This window comes from Rhea americana, unplaced genomic scaffold (genome assembly GCF_003343005.1).
Source record: "Rhea americana isolate MKP2758 unplaced genomic scaffold, rheAme1 scaffold_4, whole genome shotgun sequence".
Taxonomy (NCBI): domain Eukaryota; kingdom Metazoa; phylum Chordata; class Aves; order Rheiformes; family Rheidae; genus Rhea; species Rhea americana.
Window position 1 is genome coordinate 12,340,306 of NW_028186534.1, and position 20,871 is coordinate 12,361,176.

Here is a 20,871-nt window from a genome sequence, read left to right on the forward strand (position 1 = left end):
GCTCAGCTCCCCAGTCCAGCTCCATTTGCTTCCACCCAGAGAAGAGCACATCCTGATCTGATGAATTAATGATCCTCTTCACTCAAGATGTCAGGAAGAAGCTGATCGTGGTGCAGCGGAGCAGCGCACAGAGCGCAGGGCTATCATTGCCATTCAAACCCACTGCACATCGTTTGGCACATTGATGCCAAGATGGGAGAAGGTGGTGCATAAAAATCAGCACAAAATGTACTCGGAAGTTAATGAAAGGCACACAACTGTTCTTTGGTGAGTTAGTTTCTCAGGGAGGTTCATATCCATCAAAACATAGGACAAGAGCAGGGATCATAAACTCAGGACTCCCAACGATGCAAATCATGGAGCTGAAGAACTCAGTAGCTCACTAAGCTGGTGGATTCAGGATCCCAGAAGGATCTCCTCCCTTTGCATTAGTCCGTAACACAAGGTTTGCACAGTGCTGAAAATACAAACCTCTTGGGTCACCATAGGTGCTTCCACACAAAAGCGAAGAAGCACAAGCAAATACACAAATTCACCATTTCTTCAGGAAGGTGGTGGACCTGTACATGTGTGGTGAAAAGGGGGACATTTTCCTGAGAAGAGCATTACTGAGAATACATATAAACTCAGTCAAGTGCCTGACCCAAAATTTAATCTGAACGTAGTGCTCAGACTAACGTGTCACAGCTTGGGAAACAGCCCCAGCACTGCTGTCCTGCGGCAGGTCCTGGCAGCATTTATTCCACTAAAACCTCAAAGGAAATGCAGGGCTCGTTCACTAAGGGCTCTACATAGCAGTTTAACTGAGTTTTACTACAAAACGCTGGACGGAGAAGACCCTGCCCTGGGGTGAGTGCTCAGGGACCCTGCGAAGCAGGTGCTGCTGCGTCCACTGGAGACGCAGAGGAAGGACCACCATCCCCCCCACCCCGGCTAAGGCACTGCGCGTTTTCTCTCTCTCCTCCCAGCCCGCACGTCACTTGTTAGCAAGGGAAGCGTGTCTCGGTTAAGGGGAGCTAGGTGAGACGATCCACACGCCACGGGAACACACGCAGCTCATGCTACCCACCACAGCAAGGCATCCGAGTCGTGGGCTGCTGCGGGGGGCCCGGTGGGACCTACTGCCACTTCCCATCAGCACGGAGAAAGACCACGCACGTTCCAGACACCAGCTCCCCCCAGCAAACGGGAATTTGCTAATGCTACTAGCACAGATCACGCTCAAGCATTTAGGGACAAGGGCAACATCATGCCTCTGGCCAGGATACTACCAAAAAACCACAACACGAGGGAGGGCAGCAGCACAACACAGTGCGTGGGAGCACACACGGGTAACGCACACGCACAACACGCACAGAGCCCACGATGATTTTTTGGAGCAGTGATTAGGAGCACGGAGGGCAAGGAGAAGGATGCTGGGATGAGAGGGGGACTCCAACGGAAGGCTCCGTGCTGTGCCAGGGTTCCTGCGAGGAGCCCATCCTCCTCTTCTCCCTCAAACCCTTTCGGTAAATCTAGTCTTTGTGAAGCAAGGATAAAATAGCCATGACGAGCCCAATCTTGTAGCCCATGCTCAAACACAGAGGCCCATGGGCTTGAGAACAGCACAGCAGTTGTAACCATAGGTGCACGTGCCTAGGAAAGTGCTCGGAGCAGGGAGACCTAGAACCAGTCACTGCACATTTTTCCATCTATTGCTATGCTGCAACACCGAATTTATCTGATTTCAAGGAGTCCATGGAGATCTGATCCCGAAGGAGATTAGGCTCCAAATTCCCACTCCCTGCAATGGGAGTGGTGGCCAGCCCTTCCTAATTACACATCCTTGGCCATTCACATGCCCAAGGAGAGAACCAGCCCCTGGCAAACATGGCAGGAAAGGCTGTTACTTCAGAAGAGAAATCAGAACTCAGGTTCTTCATAACTGCATAATAACCCTGTATAGAAAAGGCTTTAATCTAAGAATCAGGGGATATTTTTTTCTATAAAAACAATTACTATTCTAAGTGGGACTTTGCATCTCCAGCCTAAGTTTTTCTTTGTAACTGGGAACACTTATGAAACTTGTAAAATACTTTATTTTAGGAGCTGGGTTGGAAGCATCACATTCTTATTTTACTTTCAGCAGTACAAAAATGTCTGATTGTCAAACCAGGCTGTTGTTCTGCACAACAACAGCGAAATGCATTCACAGCTTATACTTGCAATTCTCTGTTGCTATTTGCTGTAAATTAACCACAAGGACGAAGTTGTGAATGTGATTTACTGAGGCTGTAAAACTTGCAGCTATGAAAACTGGAAGCAGGTTTGGAAATCAGGCACTAAATCAGACTGCCTGTAATGACATTAATGCGTCTAGCAAGGATTTTAACTGCTGTAACTAAGAGCAGAGCTTGGCCCACAATCTTGAAATTCAAGGCCGTTGCCCTTCTTAAAATATTGACTTCATTACAGCTTGAGACACCCACCTCATATAAAATATGCCTGTGATTTGAAAATTTATTCTATTCTGCAGAACCTGGGGTAATATTATTTATAGCAAGGCTTACCTGTTTTTCAATCAGAACTGCCATTCAGAAAGACCTGGACAAGCTGGAGAGTTGGGCAGAAAGGAGGACCCTCATGAGGTTCAACAAGGGAAAGCGCAGAGTCCTGCACCTAGGGAGAAATAACTCCACGCACCAGTACAAGCTGGGGGCTGACCTGCTGGAGAGCAGCTCTGAGGAGAAGGACCTGGGAGCGCTGGTGGATGACAAGCTGACCATGAGCCAGCAATGTGCCCTTGTGGCCAGGAAGGCCAATGGTGTCCTGGGGTGCAGTAGGAAGACTGTTGCCAGCAGGTCGAGGGAGGTGATCCTGCCCCTCTACTCAGCCCTGGGGAGGCCTCATCTCAAGTACTGTGTCCAGTTCTGGGCTCCCCAGGACAAGAGAGACACGAAGCTACTGGGGAGAGTCCAGCGTAGGGCTACGAGGATGATCAGAGGGCTGGAGCATCTGCCCTATGAGGAACGGCTGCGAGAGCTGGGCCTCTTCAGCCTGGGGAAGAGAAGACTGAGGGGGGATCTTATCAATGTCTACAAGCACCTGAAGGGAGGGTGTCAAGGGGATGGGGACAAACTCTTTTCAGTTGTCCCGTGTGACAGGACAAGAGGCAATGGGCAGAAATTGAAGCTCAGGAAGTTCCACCTGAACGTGAGGGGGAATTTCTTCCCCGTGAGAGTGACAGAGCACTGGACCAGGTTGCCCGGAGAGGTTGTGGAGTCTCCTTCTCTGGAGATCTTCAAGGCCCGCCTGGATGCAACCCTGTCCAACATGCTCTAGGTGACCCTGCTGAGCAGGGAGCTTGCATTAGATGATCTCCAGAGGTCCCTTCCAACCTTACTGATTCAATGATTCTGTCCCAAAAGGTTAAGCCATAGAGTGAATAACTGGAGCTAATTAACTTCTTGCTTAGCTCTGAATCAGTCTTTGAAGGAAAATCTGAAATGTTAAAATGCTGCTGAGATGGGACTCCCCTCTTCCAAAAATCGGACTGGACTACTAGGTGAAATCCTGACCTTGCAGTTTCGCATATTAGATTTGCATTTGATCTTTCCCTCCTGCAGATCTGTCCTCCCACGCAGGCCTGGCTGCTCTTGCAACTTCACTCTGCACTATTGCCGATGTGTTTCCCAAGGTGCCACGGCACTACGCTGTCTCTTACACCAGCAAGTTCAGCACTTCTGGGGTTTGCTGGTGGGCACAGCTCCTACAGTATGGAGCAAAATGAGATAAATGATGAACTGATGGATGAGAAAGGGAGTTGGAGGAAGGGGAGCATGCATGAGGGACGGGAATGGGAAAACGGAAGTAGGAAAGGGGAATTTTTCTTGTTAAGTGGTGCATGACTTGGTGCAAGTTTGTTAGACCATCAAGAAATCACTTTTTAAAAAAGCAAGCTTATTAAGCACTCTCCTATTCTCCTTCCTTAGATTGTCATTTTTGGCAGACGGTTTCCCAAAACTTGTGTGTACCAATAGCTAAACTGTTAATGAAGGTGCATGGAGTTAGTCTGCAGGCAGCAGGATGGGGAGCCTGGTTTGGGCTTTCCTTCATTCCTTTGGAAAACCTGATCTTCAGAGGTTTCTTTTTCTTTTTTTTTTTTCTTCTTTTTTAATTACGGGCTTTGCATGTTACAGTCCCAAATGAAGAACAAGGAGCGACATGACACATACTTTCAGAGCCACATGCACTTCATACCTGGAGGCACCATACGTTTGCGTTTGCGTGCTTTTCAAGTGTTTTCACCAAAGAAAACCAAAGGGACAAAAAAGAAAAATGGGGAGGAGGGGGGAGGAAAGGAGAAAAGAAACAGAATAAAGAAAATTAGCATACGAACTAAGTGTACTCCGGTTCGCAGATGCACTGTGACCCAGGCTTACAGACCACAGGACAGCTGGCTTAGCTTTTCTCCACTGCAGAAGGCTTAGAAATCACTGTGGGGCTCTGCCACCTTCGGCGACAGACAGCTGGCACCTTGCTCCGAAAGCAAACGGGCATCACCAAGCAGGGAAAGTGTGGGGGCCTCCAGGCAGCCTTCGGAGAGGTGCCTTCGGCTCCGCCAGCCGGAGACGGCTCCTGGCCTCGGGAGCCAACAGGTGACTTCCCCGAGTCGCGTCTCCTGGATTCGGGATGCCCGACAAAGGGCTTCCCAGCTGAAACATCCCAGGGACCGACAGCACTCCTATAAATTGCAAAGGCCATCGATTTTTTCTTAATGAAGACCGAGATACTAACGTCACCCAGATCAAGTCTTTGTTCTCGTGAGTGACGATGAAGAGCAGGTTTTGCTAAGCGGATGCAGTGGCCGGGGCGCGCTGGCCACCCGAGCCTGTGACTGCATCACGCGCCCAAACCCACCTGCACACCCAGGACTCTCCTGCGCTTTTCAGATTCGGTCCCACCATGATTTGAATTTGAACATGAAATACCAGACTCTCTGCGAGGCCAACACATTTTCCCCAAAAGAGTGAGACCAGCTCTACCGCAGCGATCGGAGAAACAGGAGCTTCTCCAAGGCGTGTGTAGCCAGGAAGCAGCCAGCCCTCTAGGAGATGCCTTGGGAGGACACGTAAGCTCACGTCACAGGGCTCCTGCCAGCTCAGGAGGAACAAGCAGCCCAAAGGCGAGCGGTGCCAAGGCAGCCGGGGCTGCAGATCACCCGGGCACCTGCGAGGCAGCCGGAAACGCCGTCTTCCTCCTACCCGCTTCCTAAACGGGCCGTGCGCTGCCGCGGCACGACAACGGCCGTGCCCTGCTGCGGGTTTGGCTTTCACGGCACGGGCGCCGCGCACAGCAGCGGCAGCGCCTGCCGAGAGCCCGGCTGGCTGGCTGGCTTAGCGAAGCGGGTAGAGATGCAGAGATGGGCAGTGTGAGAGATGGAAGCCACAGCCAGAGCATAAAGCAACCCCCTTCTTTTTTTCTTTGCTTTCCTTTTTTCCCCCAAGGGAAAACAGCTCAATTCCAATTAATTTAGCTGAGAAAATCCAAAATATACACCGAAAGGATTCACTGCTCTCTTGGTAAAAAATTTCCATTTTGACCAACGGCTTAACCTGTTGGTGCACCATGGTTTTCCATCGGTAGGTCCTACCCTGCCGGGTGACATTCCCTTTCCCTACACACAGGTGGAAGTCAGGAGTTAAGAGGCAAGCCCAGAGAGAAGAGAAACCTGCGGTGCCTCCGGCCCGGGGAAGAACTGGGGTGACGCTACTGCTTGGGGCTGGCGCCAGCCACCGAAACCACGCTCTCAGAAGTCAACTCCTGCAGCAAGAAGTGACCCTAGAACGGCCTCATGTAAAAAGGTGTGGCTGTATGTCTGGCTGTGCAGCACGTTTAATCTTTCAAACAGCGGTAAAACCTGACAAAGCCCACTGAAACCAGGATCTGCCTTCCTGGGTTTCGCAGCGGGCTTTCGCTCAGGTGCCGCTCCTCATCCTCTCCAGTGGTTGATCTTGGCCAGCATCATGCATCCAAAGTGAGCGCAAGCAGCAAGGTCAAGTACTGAGAGGAAGAGTTTCAGTGAGTGGGTTTAATGCTATTGGGAAACAGTTTTGTTCTAGTTTTGTTTGTTTTTTAAACAAAGTTTTGAAGCTGGTTTGTCTTTGGGGGAAAAGAGCAACCAATCAGACACACACTGGGGATGAATCCAATGAGAACCTACTGACCATGGCAATGGGACTTCTGGGGGCTTTTAGGATGGATTACAGGACTGGCCGCTGGAGTTTGAATACGAGCTGATGCTTACCCTAGGCAATATATTCAGCCCGTCTTCCAGAGATCTAAAACGCACCAGTAACGAGGTAAAAACCAGAGGGATTCGGATTCCCAGCACAGATCTCACTCGCTGCCAGGTAACACCCCTGCAGCGTCCCAACGCAGCGTGGGAGGGCAGCTCTGCCCGTCCGGGAGACGGGGGCACGGGGAACGCCACCACGCGCGGCGAAGCCCCGCGAAGCCCCGGCAATGCCTCGGCACCCCAGCCGAGCCGGGCACGAACCCAGCGCACCTCGGAAATGGGCCGGGGGCGCACGACCCGCCGCGGGGATGCGCCGCGCGGCCCGAGCCCTGGGAACGGAGGATGGACGGGAACGCTTTGCTCTTCAGCGTCCCGGGAAGTCCCCGCCGCAACGCTGCCAGCCCCGGCGGGGAACGGCGGCGGCAGCGCTTCCCGGCAAATTCCCGCATCCCTGCTCCAGCCAGGGTCATCCCCGCTCAGGGGGCTGCCTGGGCACGACGACAAGCCACGCCGGCCTCGGGGGAGCCGGACCGAGGCTGCTAAACCCACCTGTCCCTACTTGCATTAATAGTTTGTGATGGATAAATGAAATGCAAGAGAGAGGAAAATCCTCACTTAATCCTGCTTTGATTTTGCTCCTTTAGGAGAAAACCAAGGCGATGCCAAGATTGGGGAAGGGGGCCCCGGGCCACACGCTGCAGCTGTCTGAGGACAAAGTGCTGCACTTGGGGCGAGCGTCGGGCCAGTTACGGAAGGAACAGCACTTCGCTGAAAGGCGGAAGAACCATTAGAAACCAGTTAAACCAGCAAATACAGCACGAGCCGGAGCGAGGACCTGCACGCCGGGCAAGGGAGGCATTTACCTACGATCCGGGGCAGCTCGGGAGGGAGGTCTTCATGCTTTGGCCCGGCCACTGTCACAACACAATGCAACTACCAACGGACGTGGAGAAATCAAGGTGAAAACAAGACCACGTACACACACGGACACGAAAAGAAAACATAATGTGGAAATTAAAATCGAGTCAAAAAGAAACACATAAAGAAACACACACACACAAAAAAAATTCAAAATAAAAAGCATACACCGGACCTTAAGAGCTCTTGAAATTAATGTTTTTAACCCAAAAAAGAAAAAAAAAGGGAAAAAAAAGCTAAACCAAACTAGCTAGGTATCCAGGTAACAAAAATAAATATGGAAACACGGGCATCATGACACGGGCAGGCAGTGGCGGAGGGCGCTGGAGGCGGAGGTACCTGTACATGGGGACGGTGACTGTGCGCTCGTAGTACTGCCAGGTGGAGTGCAGGTCCGTGCGGGACAGGTTGGTGGCATAAAACCTCCAGGCCGCCTGCGGAGGAGACGGGAGCGGGCTGAGCAGATGCCAGCGCCGCCACGGCCCCGCTCCAGCTCGGCGAGCCGCGGCCGTCTCCGACGGGAAGCACGTGCTGCCCGGCCCGGAAAAAGCTGAGCTCCTTGAAGGCTGACACAAACGTGCTTAATCAAAGGTGATCTGGGATTTAATCTCGGTAACAAGCCTCAAAAACGTACAGGGAGGATTTCTACAGCTGATCTGCTTTGCGTTTCGCAAACTGCAATTAATACGCCAGCGCACGTCTACTTTTGCAAAGGCTCTGCTACAGAGCAAGCAAAACAGCCTCACAAAAACCAGACTCAGGTTCTCTTCGCCCTATGCCTTTTCAACCTGATTACAAAAGGTATTGTCTGTGTCAAGAGAAAGGTCTTATATTCCCTCGAAGCTGCAGTCCTGTGCTTAAGCCGTAGCTCTGCGAGTACCGGGTCTCCCCCTCCCTTCCCTGGTGCTCCGCGCGGTTTTGTAATCTCAGCCCACGCAGAGTCCTCCGCCTGCTTGCTGCGGGACGGGTCGGGCGTTCTGCCTTTGGCTTGATTTAATACGTGACAAAGCGGCGACGGTAACAAGATCCTCCCGCAGCCTGGCCGCGTGCACCAGCCAGAACGGCACCGGGTACCAGCCCCTCGCTGCCAGGAGCGGGGCACGCGGCAAACGCGTCTTGCGGCATGTTGGGGAGTGAAAAAAATTTGGAGGGAGAGGATCTGGGGAATGCTAAATGCCTCTAATCTTTCAATCTTTAAGACATGCACTAAGGCCAGCCTTCTGTGCAGACATCTGCTATCTTTAAGAAAAAGCTCCTAATTGTAACTTTGTATCAGTATAAATATTCTCTTTGAGGAGAAAAAAAAAGAAGAAAGAAAAAAATGGTGAAAACAAACTGTCTTAATGTATTTGTCTTACTGAGTTGGGTTGGATTTTGTTCCTTTTCTCCCCCAGACTGCCTACCACATATGCTATTTTTCCATGGCTGATTTCCTGGCATTTATTTCCAGACAAGACCAGTCACCAGCTGCTGTCTCACACCTTCCACACACTGTCACATTTTTCACCTTCCTTTCTCCTCCTCAGCTTCTCAAAGTCTAAGACCCCCAAAGAGGGAAAGACATAACACCAAGTCTCCTTGCTCGTGAACCTGGTCTTCTGAAATGTTTACAAAACTCAAAATCCTTCCCATCCATTTTGCACTCTGATGCCTCTGTGGGGTTTCTTCACTGTAAGAACCAGAAAACCCTGTAAATCATGAGGCTTGTCATGGTGCGCTTATGGCCTGAGCTAATTAAATGCAATTAAGCCACTGGAAAGTCTCCCTTAGGCTTTCAAGGGAGCTGAACCAAACCCATAGCAAAAGTGGGAACCAGAACTGGAGCATTTCTTCATATAGTCTAAAAACACCCTCTCATGGTCCCAAGCAAGGATCTCCTGTCTCCGAGATCCCCGGAGCCCAGGAGGACCTATAGCCCACCACTTCCATCAGCGCAAGGCTGCCAGGCCTCGGGGTTAGCTTCCTAACCTGAATCAGGCCCGCTGCTGGGTTTCGCCTCTTCTCGAAGTGCTTCTGCCGATGCTGCTCTTGAACCTTCAGAGCAAACCCCGAACCCAAGATGCCCTGGGAAGAAGAACAAAGATTTGCAGTTAGCAGGATGTTAGACTAAGCTTCAACTAGAAGGTTGGAGCCAGCTTTGCCTCCAATAGTTTGTTCACTCCTCAGTTCCTGCCCCATCTTTGGCTTCAAAGGTACCTGGGAAAGGAAGGAGGAAGCTTTGACCAAGACAGTCATGAAGGGCCAATTCCCAGGGAAGGGGCGGCACTGGGGAGGACTTTGCTGGAGGTCACTGGAATGACTGGCTTTCCCAAACTACCTCCAGTTGGGTAATAAAAGACAAAATAGTCACACTGTGCTGGTGTTCAAGATTTTCCCATAAAGAAAAGTCGTACAGTGCCCAAGCTGCGGACACGCAACAGGGATTTCCTGTGTCTCCCTTCCTGTAGACTCGGGGAACCTTTAGGTGCATTAAGCCGTGGACGCAGCTGCCACCTCGCCATTGGCAAACCTCAGACCTACTCTTAGTGATGTCCTGCAACCTTTACTTACGGCAGGAAGAGCAAAGAAGGAGACCCCAATGAGCGTGAACGTAGCCGCAAGGAGCCGCCCGTTCCAAGTCTGTGGGTACTTGTCCCCGTAGCCGATGGTGGTGAGAGTGATCTGCAGGGAGAAGAGCACCGTGAGTCCCTCAGTCACACACCCTTCGGTCAGCCCTGTCTCGAAAGTTCAGATAACCCAACTGAAACTCCTGCAACTCTGCAGCCGGGTGGCCGTGGCTCAGCACCCGAGCTGACATACTCCAAAGCATGATCTGGCCACCACACCAGGACGCCGGGCTGCTCCGTTTCTCCCAGGGCCGATGCCCTTTCCAGCCACCCGGCTCATGCTGCCAGCCTCCCCGCTCGGTACTGGAGCCTCAACGTTCACCAGGCAGAAGAAGCATCTTTCTGCCAGTGGGCTGACGCAGCCAGAGCTGCCGTCTGGTAGAGGCGCTCCCGGCAGCTCAGCGCTTCCCACGGGAGATGGCTTTGCTCCTTCAGTACGGGAAACGCTCAGGCAGAGTTCCCCGAAATTCACTTTTGGCGGTTCTTGAAAGAAGACAGGGCATTTGCATGCCTAAAGATCTGGTGCTGGTTATTCCTAATCTTCCCAGTGGTGCCTATTAACTGTTTTCCCTTCCTATTTAAAAACAGCATGTTAGCCTGACGGTACAAATTACGAATGTTTCATACATCCTAATTTAGGGATATTTTTTCGCCTCCTCAGTATTATTATAATGCACCAAGAGAGTGCTGGCAAGCTGTCTTGTGTGTTTTGGGGAAGATTTGCTGGATACAAAGGATCCCTTGAGCTTCAAACTGCGGGAAAAGACGCATTTTCCCACCTCAGTTCACGGACCTCGTTAATGGGAAATGTGAGGTATCCCTGAAGGCTTCTGAAAGGATTTGGGGAGCCTCGGATTGGTAGGGCAGAGCAGGGAGAAACGGACCATTTAAGAAAGTCTTTTGAGATATCTGCCCACAGGACCCCCATGATCTCCTACAAACCAGCCAGTTGTCCCCCACCACCCGTAGCCTCTGCGGCTTCCAAGGGAAGGCAGAGCCTCGCCGCCACCACCCTGCTGCGGCTTTGGAAACCTCACACGTTTGGTGTTGAGCAAAACCATTTTTAAACAAATGCACGTTCGATCCCAAAGTGCTGTTTAATTGGACACGCTAAAAGCACTATCAATTAGATGCCATTTTCGCAACGCATTTAGCAAAAGGCATCTAAACAGCTGTTCCTTACTGAAGCACGAACTTGAAACAGTAATCTCTCCGTAAGCGCTGCAAAGTTGATTTATAACTTTTTATGATTTATATTGCTCATTACAAGGATTGGAGCCACCAAGTTCACACCCGGGGATGAGTTTCTGAACGTGGAGTTCGATTTCTCTTGCCCATCGGCTTGCACTGGACCCTAGAACCGGACGAGTGACAAAACCTGTTGATTTGACTGAAGCTGGAACTTCCCCCCGAGCGCGGCGGAGCAGCGCGGCGGAGCACCTCCGCTCCCCGCGACGAGGCGGGCAGCTCCCCGGCGCTGTGAATCAGCGAGGATAAATCCGAGCACGGCTTTCCCAAGCCGGAGCTCTAATCTTGGCTGTCAATTCTACCTCATTGTTTATTTTCTAGTTATGGCAAATTGGGCTTTGTTTTAATTCTCTATCGCAACCAAGGGGCTTGAAAAGCAATTTACTGCCTTCGCATTGTTCCCGCGCCTTTGTCGAAACGGAGGAGCTGCTTGATCAGCCGATTCCGCCCCAAGCCTGTTATTGGGATTTGATCAGATCTGGGATTTTCATTACATGCTTTGTAATCAAGGCCAGACTAGCTTGCACACAGTCGGAGCAGAAGAACAATAACCCAAGAAGATTAGAACGTCATTAATTCTCCCTTTGTTAATTTGGTAATCCAATAATCCACATGCGCGCGCACGGGCAGAGCAAACCAGAAGTATTGCCCTTTCTTTCTTTGTCAGCAAAGATTTAAAAGAGGAGTGCTTTCAGCAGCAAAGTCTTTCTGGTACTTAGACTGCATTAATTTTATAAGATATATTCCAGTGTGTTTAAAAGCACACTATCCAAGTATGATTATAAATAATTTAAAGGCAGCAATTTCTTTAAAGTATGGAATCAGAACCACTTGTCAAAATGATGATCAAAGCACCCCATAGCACGGGGTCTTCATTAGATCAAGCTCAACTGTTGTGATGGAGCTAAATATTATAATTAAAAGTGTGCAAGTTCCTGATTACCTTGCAACTCCAGCTAATTCAAAAAATGCAATCCTGTAAATTTTTCTACAAGGATTATTTAAGAAAAAAATAGCTATGTAGAGCAGCCTGAAACCACTGAACAATGTTAACTAAGCACTCCATAAGTCAATTCCTCACGTAAGTGATAGAAGATGGAGGGTTAATGGACATTTTATATTAATAACCAGCAGCTGTTCTATGAAAATTACTTACCAGACCCCACCAGAGTGCATCTGCGTACGTATCAAAGTGCTCATTTTCTCCTTTCTCGGCCAAGTATACCAGGAAAGAGGCCAGAATGAGGCACAGGAAGCCAATGTACCAGGCAGTAATCAGCTCCTGCAAGATCATTAAAGGACAGAAGAGAATAATTGCAGTCCTGTTGTGCATCTCCGAAAGCACAGAGTTACTTGCTTGCGGTTGGCCTCAGATCTGAACTTTCCCAGCACTTGTGCGCGTTTAGCCTCACTTTGAGATTACTGGTGTTAATTTGAACCTAGAGCAGAAAGGAGACCTCTGAGGTGGGACCACATCCTAGTGATGCTCCTAAAACACACACAAGGCAACTCTCTCCTGAAGAGCTAATCATCTATGCAGACACATTAAATGGAGCTGGAAAGGAAGTATCATTTACCCCATTTTTTAAAGAAAAGGAATTGACAGACAAGTGATTTCCACAGATCACACCAGGACTAGGGTTCAAACTGAAATGTGAACCCAGGATCCTCGGGACCTTGCTTAGAACTGGACCCTCCTACTAAACAGGGAGGAGCTACAAAACTGCAATCTGAATCTTGTATCTCCCAATTTCAGGAAAGTTTTAACTGAAAAAATCACAAGAGGTTTTAGTTTTGGATCAAATTCATACAAAGGTGAGACCCACAAATTTCCTGGGATTTTCATAGGACTCTGGATAAGTTAGGTAAAGTTCTTGTGGGGAAAAGTACAGGAATCTGGAGAAGTGTCATAAATTTGGCAGCCAAAAACAGAAATGTGATCAACAAACTCTTTGCAAACCGGACGAAGGCCAGACTCACTTACACGGGGGATCAGTTCTGCCACTAGTACATGATCTCATGTTTGGACGAGGAAACCGGTAGAGGAATAATGTCCACTAATGGCTGGTGCTGTGGGATACGTTTACAGAAACGCATCCTCTTAGAGGCGCACATGCACTGCAAGGAGCTTGCACAACACCTCTGCTTAATGATGCTGCTGGCTTGTTTCTAACGCTTTGCAATAAGCTGCATCAGTGTGCAGGTAGCCACTATGTTCGGGGTATTTCCTGCAAACAGAGATCAAACGTGCACCTAAACATCCTTCCCTTCTCTCTGATGGTTAGAGACGCCTGTTGGATGTCGTGCCTCCGACTCTGCACTGCTCTCTGTGTCAGCATACTGTCTTTGCACCCTTCCCCTACCTGGGAGATGTTTGGGGGGAGAAAGAGGGAACAAAGCAATGTTTCTGATGGGGGGAAATGTGAAGAGTGACTCAAACTCTTCGTTCAGGACTTGCTCACCTTACTGTGTGCATAGACCACAGAGCCCAGGAGCTTCCAGGTGCCTCCCCTCCGGTCCATCCGTATCATGCGCAGGATTTGCAGGAACCGCAAGCTCCTGAGCGCTGAGGTGGCAAAGACATTTCCTTGGGACCCAGCTGCCAGCACGGCAATGGAAGCGATCAGCACCATGATATCTGCAAGAACAAGGTGCACAGGGCTCATTAGAGAAAGGGAATCTCCTTTCTCCATGCACAAGACATCCCCTCAAACACAGCCTTTGAGGGGCCATCTCTTCCTGATCCGTCTACCCTTCCAGTGCGTTCAGCTCCACTTATCCTATAGCTCTTCTCTTGGGATTTGAACTTCAGCTGCTGAACCACCATCAAAGATGATGGCATTCCTACTGCCACTGGCAGCAGAAGGACATGCATAAAAGTGGTGGTTTATCAGCCGTATCTTGTGGTGCAAGGAGGCAGCAGAAATCTTAACGCACACAGCTTATGGAAACATCCTATTCTTCTGCACAAAAGTCCTTCTCAGAGAAAACATGCCCCATACTCCAGAGCCTATGATGCAGTAGTAACATTGCCAAACCAGATTAAGTACTTCCAGAGTGGATGCCCTTTTTTTAATCCACTAGAGCTGCCTGCTACGTAGTGCTGCCTAGAGGGGTGAACTCCCACTGCCTAGCTAGGGAATGGAAACCTAGAGGTCCACTGTGGTAATCATAGGATGCTCATGGACAGATAAAGTTTGAGAAAGAGGCCTAGAAAAAAAGCCTTTCTCTATATATCCCAAACCTGAGGATTCTTAAAACCCCTATCCTTCCTAATTTTCTGTGTAAATTTTATAGGAATGCTTTTCTGTGGAATAAGCTAGAATCCTGTGTACATCCATTCCTACTTCCTGGACATTTAAAAGTAGGCTGCATACCAAATGGCATGGTCCTTCTGCCTGCTCCTCACCCTGCTAAAAATAGGTGCTGCGCACAGACGGCCCCTTTCACAGGAGGATCGCTAAGTACTTTGCAAACAAGAATTAATTAAATCTCACAACTCCCCTGTGAGACATCTCATTCACACAAGGGAAAGCGAACGGAGACGCAGCGTTCAAACGACTTGTGAGCGACTCTGCATTAAAGTTGGACACAGCACCCCAACGCTGCACTCAGCTCTTCCTGGCTAAACACCTTTTCCACTCCCGGAGCACCGCTGCAGCTGGCTCTGAGCGATGCCTGGGCTACTCGGAGCACTGGGGACATCTCCCCACACCTGCAGAGGACAGGCTGGGGCTCGTGCAACTTCAAGATAAGGAAAAGTGGTGAGTTAGAGCCTCTTCTGCCCTCACGCTCTTTCCCCTGCTCAAGGTGACCATGAAGTAGCTGAGAAGTAATCCTCAAAGTGCCTACAAGAACCAGAGCTCTGCGCGCCCAGCCCCGGCCCTCTCGCAGGGCTCTCCTGCAGAGGCACGTCCCCTCCGCGGGGAAGGTGCTGCTCTCCGTCCGCCGTTCCCGCGGGCTCTCCTGCTCCTCTTCGCGCGCCCTCGGCAATAGCCGGTTCCGTTTGCCCGGTCCCGGGCGGCACGGCAGAGCTTACCGATGACGCAGAAGGGTTTGCGAGCGAATTTTAACCGTCCCCTCCAGCCCCGGTACCGGCAGCAGCAGCCGGCCGCCCAGATCCGCACGAAGTATTCCACGCCGAACACCACGATGGTGACGATCTCCTGCAAAGGGGACGAGGCGATTAGTCTAGCGAGAAGCCAAGTGGAGCACGGGCTTCACAATTCAACGCGCGATGCCGAGCGCCTTGGAAAAGCTCCCAATAACAAAACAGTTTGAGTTTTTTTCCCCGTATATTTTCTGGTCTGACAAGGCCCTCATTCGGCTGCGGTGTCTTTTTATGCCTGTGTAGGGTAGGGGCTGCGGAGAGAGGAAGAAAGGGCCGGAGAAAAGGCAACGCTGTGAATTCGGGAAGCCCCGCGCCGTAGCTGGGCGTAGAGGAACTCTGCAGGCTCTCGCTCAGCGGGAGCCGTACTGTCAGCGCGAGGGATGCCGGGCTATTTAAGGAATCAAACTTCAGCTTTATGTCAGATCAAATAGTTGCAGAAATGTGTTGTGTGGGAGAGGAGGTAATGACGCTGGCTGCTTCCACTGCAGCTCGTTGGCAGCTTTAAATGCTGGGAACTGCTAAATGGACATCAAACTGCTTTTCAGTTTGGATCTATCTTGCTACCATACTATGCAATTGGAGATAAATGACAGGGGAGGGAAAAAAAAAGAAAGAAAAACATCAGGAAGAGGGTTTTTAAGGAATCATTTAAAAATTGTGCTCAAATTATTTCTGTACATCCTGATAAAATTCCTTGCTTTTTTCCATTTTTTCCTATTCCTTAGCTGTGGCTCCAAAAGGACCTTTGCAAACACGCAACAGTTTAAATTCTCACTCCAGTTACAAACCTTCAACCTCAGCTTTTTGTGTTTGCTTTTGACTTGCCTTTAATATCTTACTGATAGTTTCATTTGCAAATCTCGGCTTACCAGAATGTAAAGGGCCCCTTCGGAGCTGTTCTGGTACTCATCAATGGTTGAAAAGACTGACAGCACCAGGCAGGAGAAAACTAGTAGAAAACTATATAACACACATACAGAAAAAAAAAAGGAAAGAAAGAAAGAAAAAGGAGAGAGAGAATGTCAGTCTTCAAAGCAGAAATCCTGTGCACCTGATCAAACTAATCCAGAGCATGTTTGTGGATATCCCTGAGAAAAGCAACGGCTGCTGCTCCTCCGTGGCGCTCGGCCACTCCGAGCTCTTGCAGGGTGTAACAGGAGCTGCGTCAATCACTGCTCTGCATTCGAGGCCACACGCTCGGTCACAGATCCGCAGGTAAAGCCAGGCTGACTCCCTTCCGAACGGTTCGTTCTGCGCTTTTCACAAATGCTGGATGCACCAGCGCAAATCAAGAGCCACCAACTGAATGACACGAGTTTGACTACTGTCTGACATTTGATGCCTGAGCCCCTGCTATGAGGGTGTCCTGGCATCTGTGCATGGAGGTGGTTTCTATCCGCCAACAGTGACCACCGCTTGCACAAACAAAAGGAGGAAAATTAATTTACTAAAGATCCATTTACTGATACAATAAAGTAGGCCAGCGCAGGGAGAAACTAAAAGCTGCATTCTTTAAAAGCACTAAATAATTCAGCTGTCTGGCTTTGCCTCGCATTCCTACAAACCAGATTTTGAATATTTATAAGGTACGGTTCAGCTGGCGGGTGCCGTTCCTTTGCTTTAGACAGCGGCGCTTCACACCACAGGCTCGCGTTTGTGGCTTTGCAATGACCATTAACCTCACAGTAACAAGCAAAAGGAGAGGGATTTGCAGCATTTTATTTGAACCACAGGCAAAGCCGAAAGCTCCCTGCCTTGCGGAGGGTAACGTGCGTTCAGACAAACCGTGGGGCAGGCTGCGTTTTGTCAGTAAGAAGGCAAATTCTGGGCAGACAAGACAAGGACAGGTCCCTCCTTGCTCACTTCAGAGCAAGTTCCTCTTCCCACACTGGTTTGGTACCTGGGGACTTGGGACGACCCCAAAAGAGTAATAAAATCTCCCTTGCAAGTTCATCCATGATGTCCAGTCTTGTCATCTGTGGTCTCACTAAAAGTAGTTTTTCCTCCCTTAAACTAGCCAAGGTGACAACGTGTCTGTCCCAGGGGACCCCTGAGTTCAGCATGAGTGAAATCAAGATGATGTTTCCATTTTAAAGACATTGCCATAAACAAGTCCCATCACAAACTGCTCTGCAGCTGAATGGACTCCATCCATCCATCCACACAATTCATGTGGGTTAGACCCCTTCCACTCAGCGACCAGCAAAAGCTGCTATCCAAACCACCGCAGAGGGAAGCAAAGCCTGTACCTGCTGACGGAGAGGAGCTGCAAGTGGGTCAGCCAGCCCTGCTCTCAGTGTGGCCCAGATTTGCTGCAAAGTGCTACTTCAGAGTGAGAAACAAATGAATAATCAATGAAAGAAGAAAGGAGGAAAAAAAGATACTGTAAAAGGATTGGGGAAAAAGAAAAGCCTGTTTTGGTTAATGCAACAGAATGTGGATTGTATTCTGGGGACTAAAAGCTAAAATGCTTGGAGAGGTCCTGAAAGCCAAGTGCCAGTGTTAATGCTTACTTGCACAAAGTGTTGGCTAAGATGATCCCCTCAAATGGATTCAGCATCAAGCAGCACTGGAATGAGGGAGAAGCAGTCGTCACCTCTGTCCAGCTCTCTGCACTCCAGACTTTGCCACTTGCTTTCTTCTCCCAACGCGAACCAGCAGCCCCATTCCCGAGTGGCTCCCCAGTTCCCACATCCCCCTGAGCTGCCTCAGTGCTGCTGTAATTGAGGCGAGCTCCAGCCCTGGGTGCTTTGGGCTCCATGTTCTCCAGGGTCTTGCTGGGGAGCCCAATTAAGATCGCGCTTGCGGGTCCAACATTAATTACAGCACTGCCAAGCGTGGGAGGCACCGCAAAGGCGCCGGCTCCCGGCCCCGCAGGCAGGCTGTTGGGAAGTGCCGTCTCCTATTCCCATCTGCCACACTTTGATTAACCACTGGAGCTCCACAGCCAAGTCCCACGCAGAGCAGAAACATACCCCTGCTCACCCGTTCCACCTCAGGCCTGATGGGGATGAGCAGCCAGTTGTCCTGCCAAGGAGGAATGCAGACCCTGGCTCCTCGCACAGTCATCTGCCCAAGCATCTCAAAATAGTTCCTCGGTGATGTACAGCTGCCACGTTGAAATCTGTGGGCCACGAACCTCTGGGAGGCTCAAAAAGGAGACCAGGAAAATGAAACCTTTATGCAAGGATACTGAATTCACATAGTGAATTCACATACTGGTGTCTGCGTGTCCTCTGGAAAGCTTTGCTGGGGTTCCAGATCCCATCACGGTGGGGTGGAAGGAAGAAGCTGTGAGAAGTATGTCCATACTGGGGATGCCATGTCCTCTCCTCTACTCCCACAGAGCAGGGCAGGGAGAACAGCAGGGCTGAATCTGCTTTGATTTCACCTAATGCACCCAGACAGTGCAGGAAAGGGCTCCAGATAATAATGGATAGCTAGGGAAAGGGAAACAGGCCAATAAATAGTGTAGAGGTTGGGAGGAATCTAATTTTTAAAGCTACATATCTAATTAAAGTAAATTATGTCTACAGCCTGACTCTGGGTAATGTTAATGTGCAATGAGGAACGTTAATTATGTCCCATCTAATGATTTTTACATTAAAGATGCCAATTCTGCTTAGAACTTTGGAGAAGACAATATCCTCCTCCAGAGCAGACAGGAGCACGGTCCTACATGATGTATGGTTGGAGACAGCACCAGTGTCTCTCAAACACTGGGCTGGATGCAAAGTTTAGACTAGTTACGGACCACCGTCTCCTACACGGGACAGCAGCGTGGAGAGAGCTGGGAGGTTTTGGCAGGATGCTTCGTGATGCTGCCTTTTCCTGCCCACCACCCACTCCTGCATGAGGCTGTAAAGGGCACCGAGTATCTGCTGCTGCTCCAGACCCCCTGACACCTCTCACTTAGACATTTAAGCTCAAGCAAGACTCAGCTATGCAAATCTGACTACAGGTAATACTAATAAATCCAAAGTCCTCCAAAGTCTGGCTTTACAACCAAAAGTTACCTTGTCTTACGACACTCATGCAAGCTTCTTATTACGATTGATAAATCCAGGCACAAAATCTGCATTTCCAGAATTCATACCCACTGTACTTCATGTTAGCAAAGGAAGAAAAAAAATACTGAACTCTCCCTCAAAAGTAAATATTCAAAATGACCTGTCAATGGGAAAGGTTTGTTGTTGTTCTTGGTAAAAGCTTTTGAGGCTAATGTCTAATTTGCCTTCCAGAAGAAACACCCTTGAAATCTACCCATCCATTTACATACAAATAATAATAAAAAACCCTTCAATTTGTTCCTGAAATATTTTCAAATAATGTCTGTGGACAAGCAGAAATACTGGGCTTCCTCTGACAAAGCACCAATGGGATAATGAACAATTAGCAATTGAATTCCAGGACATAATGAGGATGGATATGACAGAAGGAAGAAGCACAAGCCACCACACTTATTACAAGGTTCCTCAGATTTCACTGGAAATGGGAAGGAAATTAATGCTTCATTTAATTAGAAAGAGCAAAGCTGGAAGGGATGGAGTATTTTACTACAGGCACAATAGAAAACAACTTAAAACATTTTAAACACTTCAGAATGACTTTGAGGACATAAATAAGGCATTGACAATTCTGCTAAAATAAAACCAAAATGTTTATGAGCAATCCATCTGTAACCCCAGCAACCCATTTGCTGTGGTCTCTGTGAAATGCTTGCTTCCAAGTATCTTAAACTCCAGCGTAAATTAGATGCTGTGAAAATGCAGCAATGACAGTAAACCAAGGTGAAAGGACATCTATACTGAAGATGAAAAGAGACTGTAAAGTGCCTTTTAGCACTCAGAAAACATCATAATCAGAACCGAGGTTTTTATGGCTAAATTTAAATCTCTAGTGAATCTTAAAAATATGTGCTTATAATGTCATGATCTGACAAGGGGTAAAGGTGACGCCGCACCGCACCGCTCCTTAACCAGGAGCGCCCATCGTCTTTATTCAAGTAAGCATTCTCTGCCCGATTTCCAAGCCAGCTATTTATTTATAAGGCTAAATATGAGCCTCGATGCCTCATTTTGGGTTTCCACATTCCTCAATCTTAGCCAAAAATCGTCTCCCAAGGCGACTTCTGTCACTAGTAAAGCTGAAAATAGAAGCTGGGAGTCCTGGCTTTCAGTCCTGTGCCTTAATATATGCTCTCCTTTCCAAATACAGCTCTTGACTGTGTCTCATTTGTGACAGTTAAGTGTGCCCAGCTCTTTCCCGTTGCCAGAGCCTGGCCAAGCACTGAGGAAAGCCTGTGTAACCCTCTGCTGAGACATCACTCCTCTGAACACCTGGAACCCCCCTAAGCACATCGCTTATGGGCAATACAGACTCTGGCTCTGGGGCAAGAATTTTCATGGTTTATAAACTCTTAAAATAAATCTTTAGCCAAGACCTTCCTGGGACAACATTAATAGTTTCTGGGCCTTTTTGGCATGCTGCGCATCCTGCCAGCTGAACATCTCAGATAAGGAGCACTCTGTTCATGCAGTGCCATAAACTGTATTTAGGACAGCAGTGCAAAATGTGCAGTGAAGCATCTCTAAGGCTAAAAGCAGGTCTCTCCCAAGGAGGTCTCAACAGGGACAGCAAAGGAGGCCCAGGAGGTGCAGTAAGGTAATATAAGGAATACATTAGTCTGGAGAGTCCAGATAATGTTTTAG

General features: G+C 49.2%; 1 protein-coding gene across 1 annotated transcript in view; it reads right to left on the reverse strand.

Annotated features, from left to right (window-relative positions):
* KCNQ2 (potassium voltage-gated channel subfamily Q member 2) overlaps positions 1 to 18,229 on the reverse strand; it is a 50,532-nt gene extending 32,303 nt beyond the window's left edge. The window contains exons 1-10 of the mRNA XM_085314272.1: positions 18,146 to 18,229; positions 17,674 to 17,729; positions 16,030 to 16,120; positions 15,089 to 15,215; positions 13,512 to 13,687; positions 12,206 to 12,331; positions 9,746 to 9,856; positions 9,164 to 9,259; positions 7,535 to 7,629; positions 4,240 to 4,269 (exon numbers count right to left, since the gene is read on the reverse strand). Of these exons, the coding sequence (XP_085170398.1) occupies positions 4,240 to 4,269; positions 7,535 to 7,629; positions 9,164 to 9,259; positions 9,746 to 9,856; positions 12,206 to 12,331; positions 13,512 to 13,687; positions 15,089 to 15,215; positions 16,030 to 16,120; positions 17,674 to 17,729; positions 18,146 to 18,229 (992 nt within the window). The remainder of the gene's footprint in view (positions 1 to 4,239; positions 4,270 to 7,534; positions 7,630 to 9,163; positions 9,260 to 9,745; positions 9,857 to 12,205; positions 12,332 to 13,511; positions 13,688 to 15,088; positions 15,216 to 16,029; positions 16,121 to 17,673; positions 17,730 to 18,145) is intronic.
* Positions 18,230 to 20,871: the final 2,642 nt, after the last annotated feature.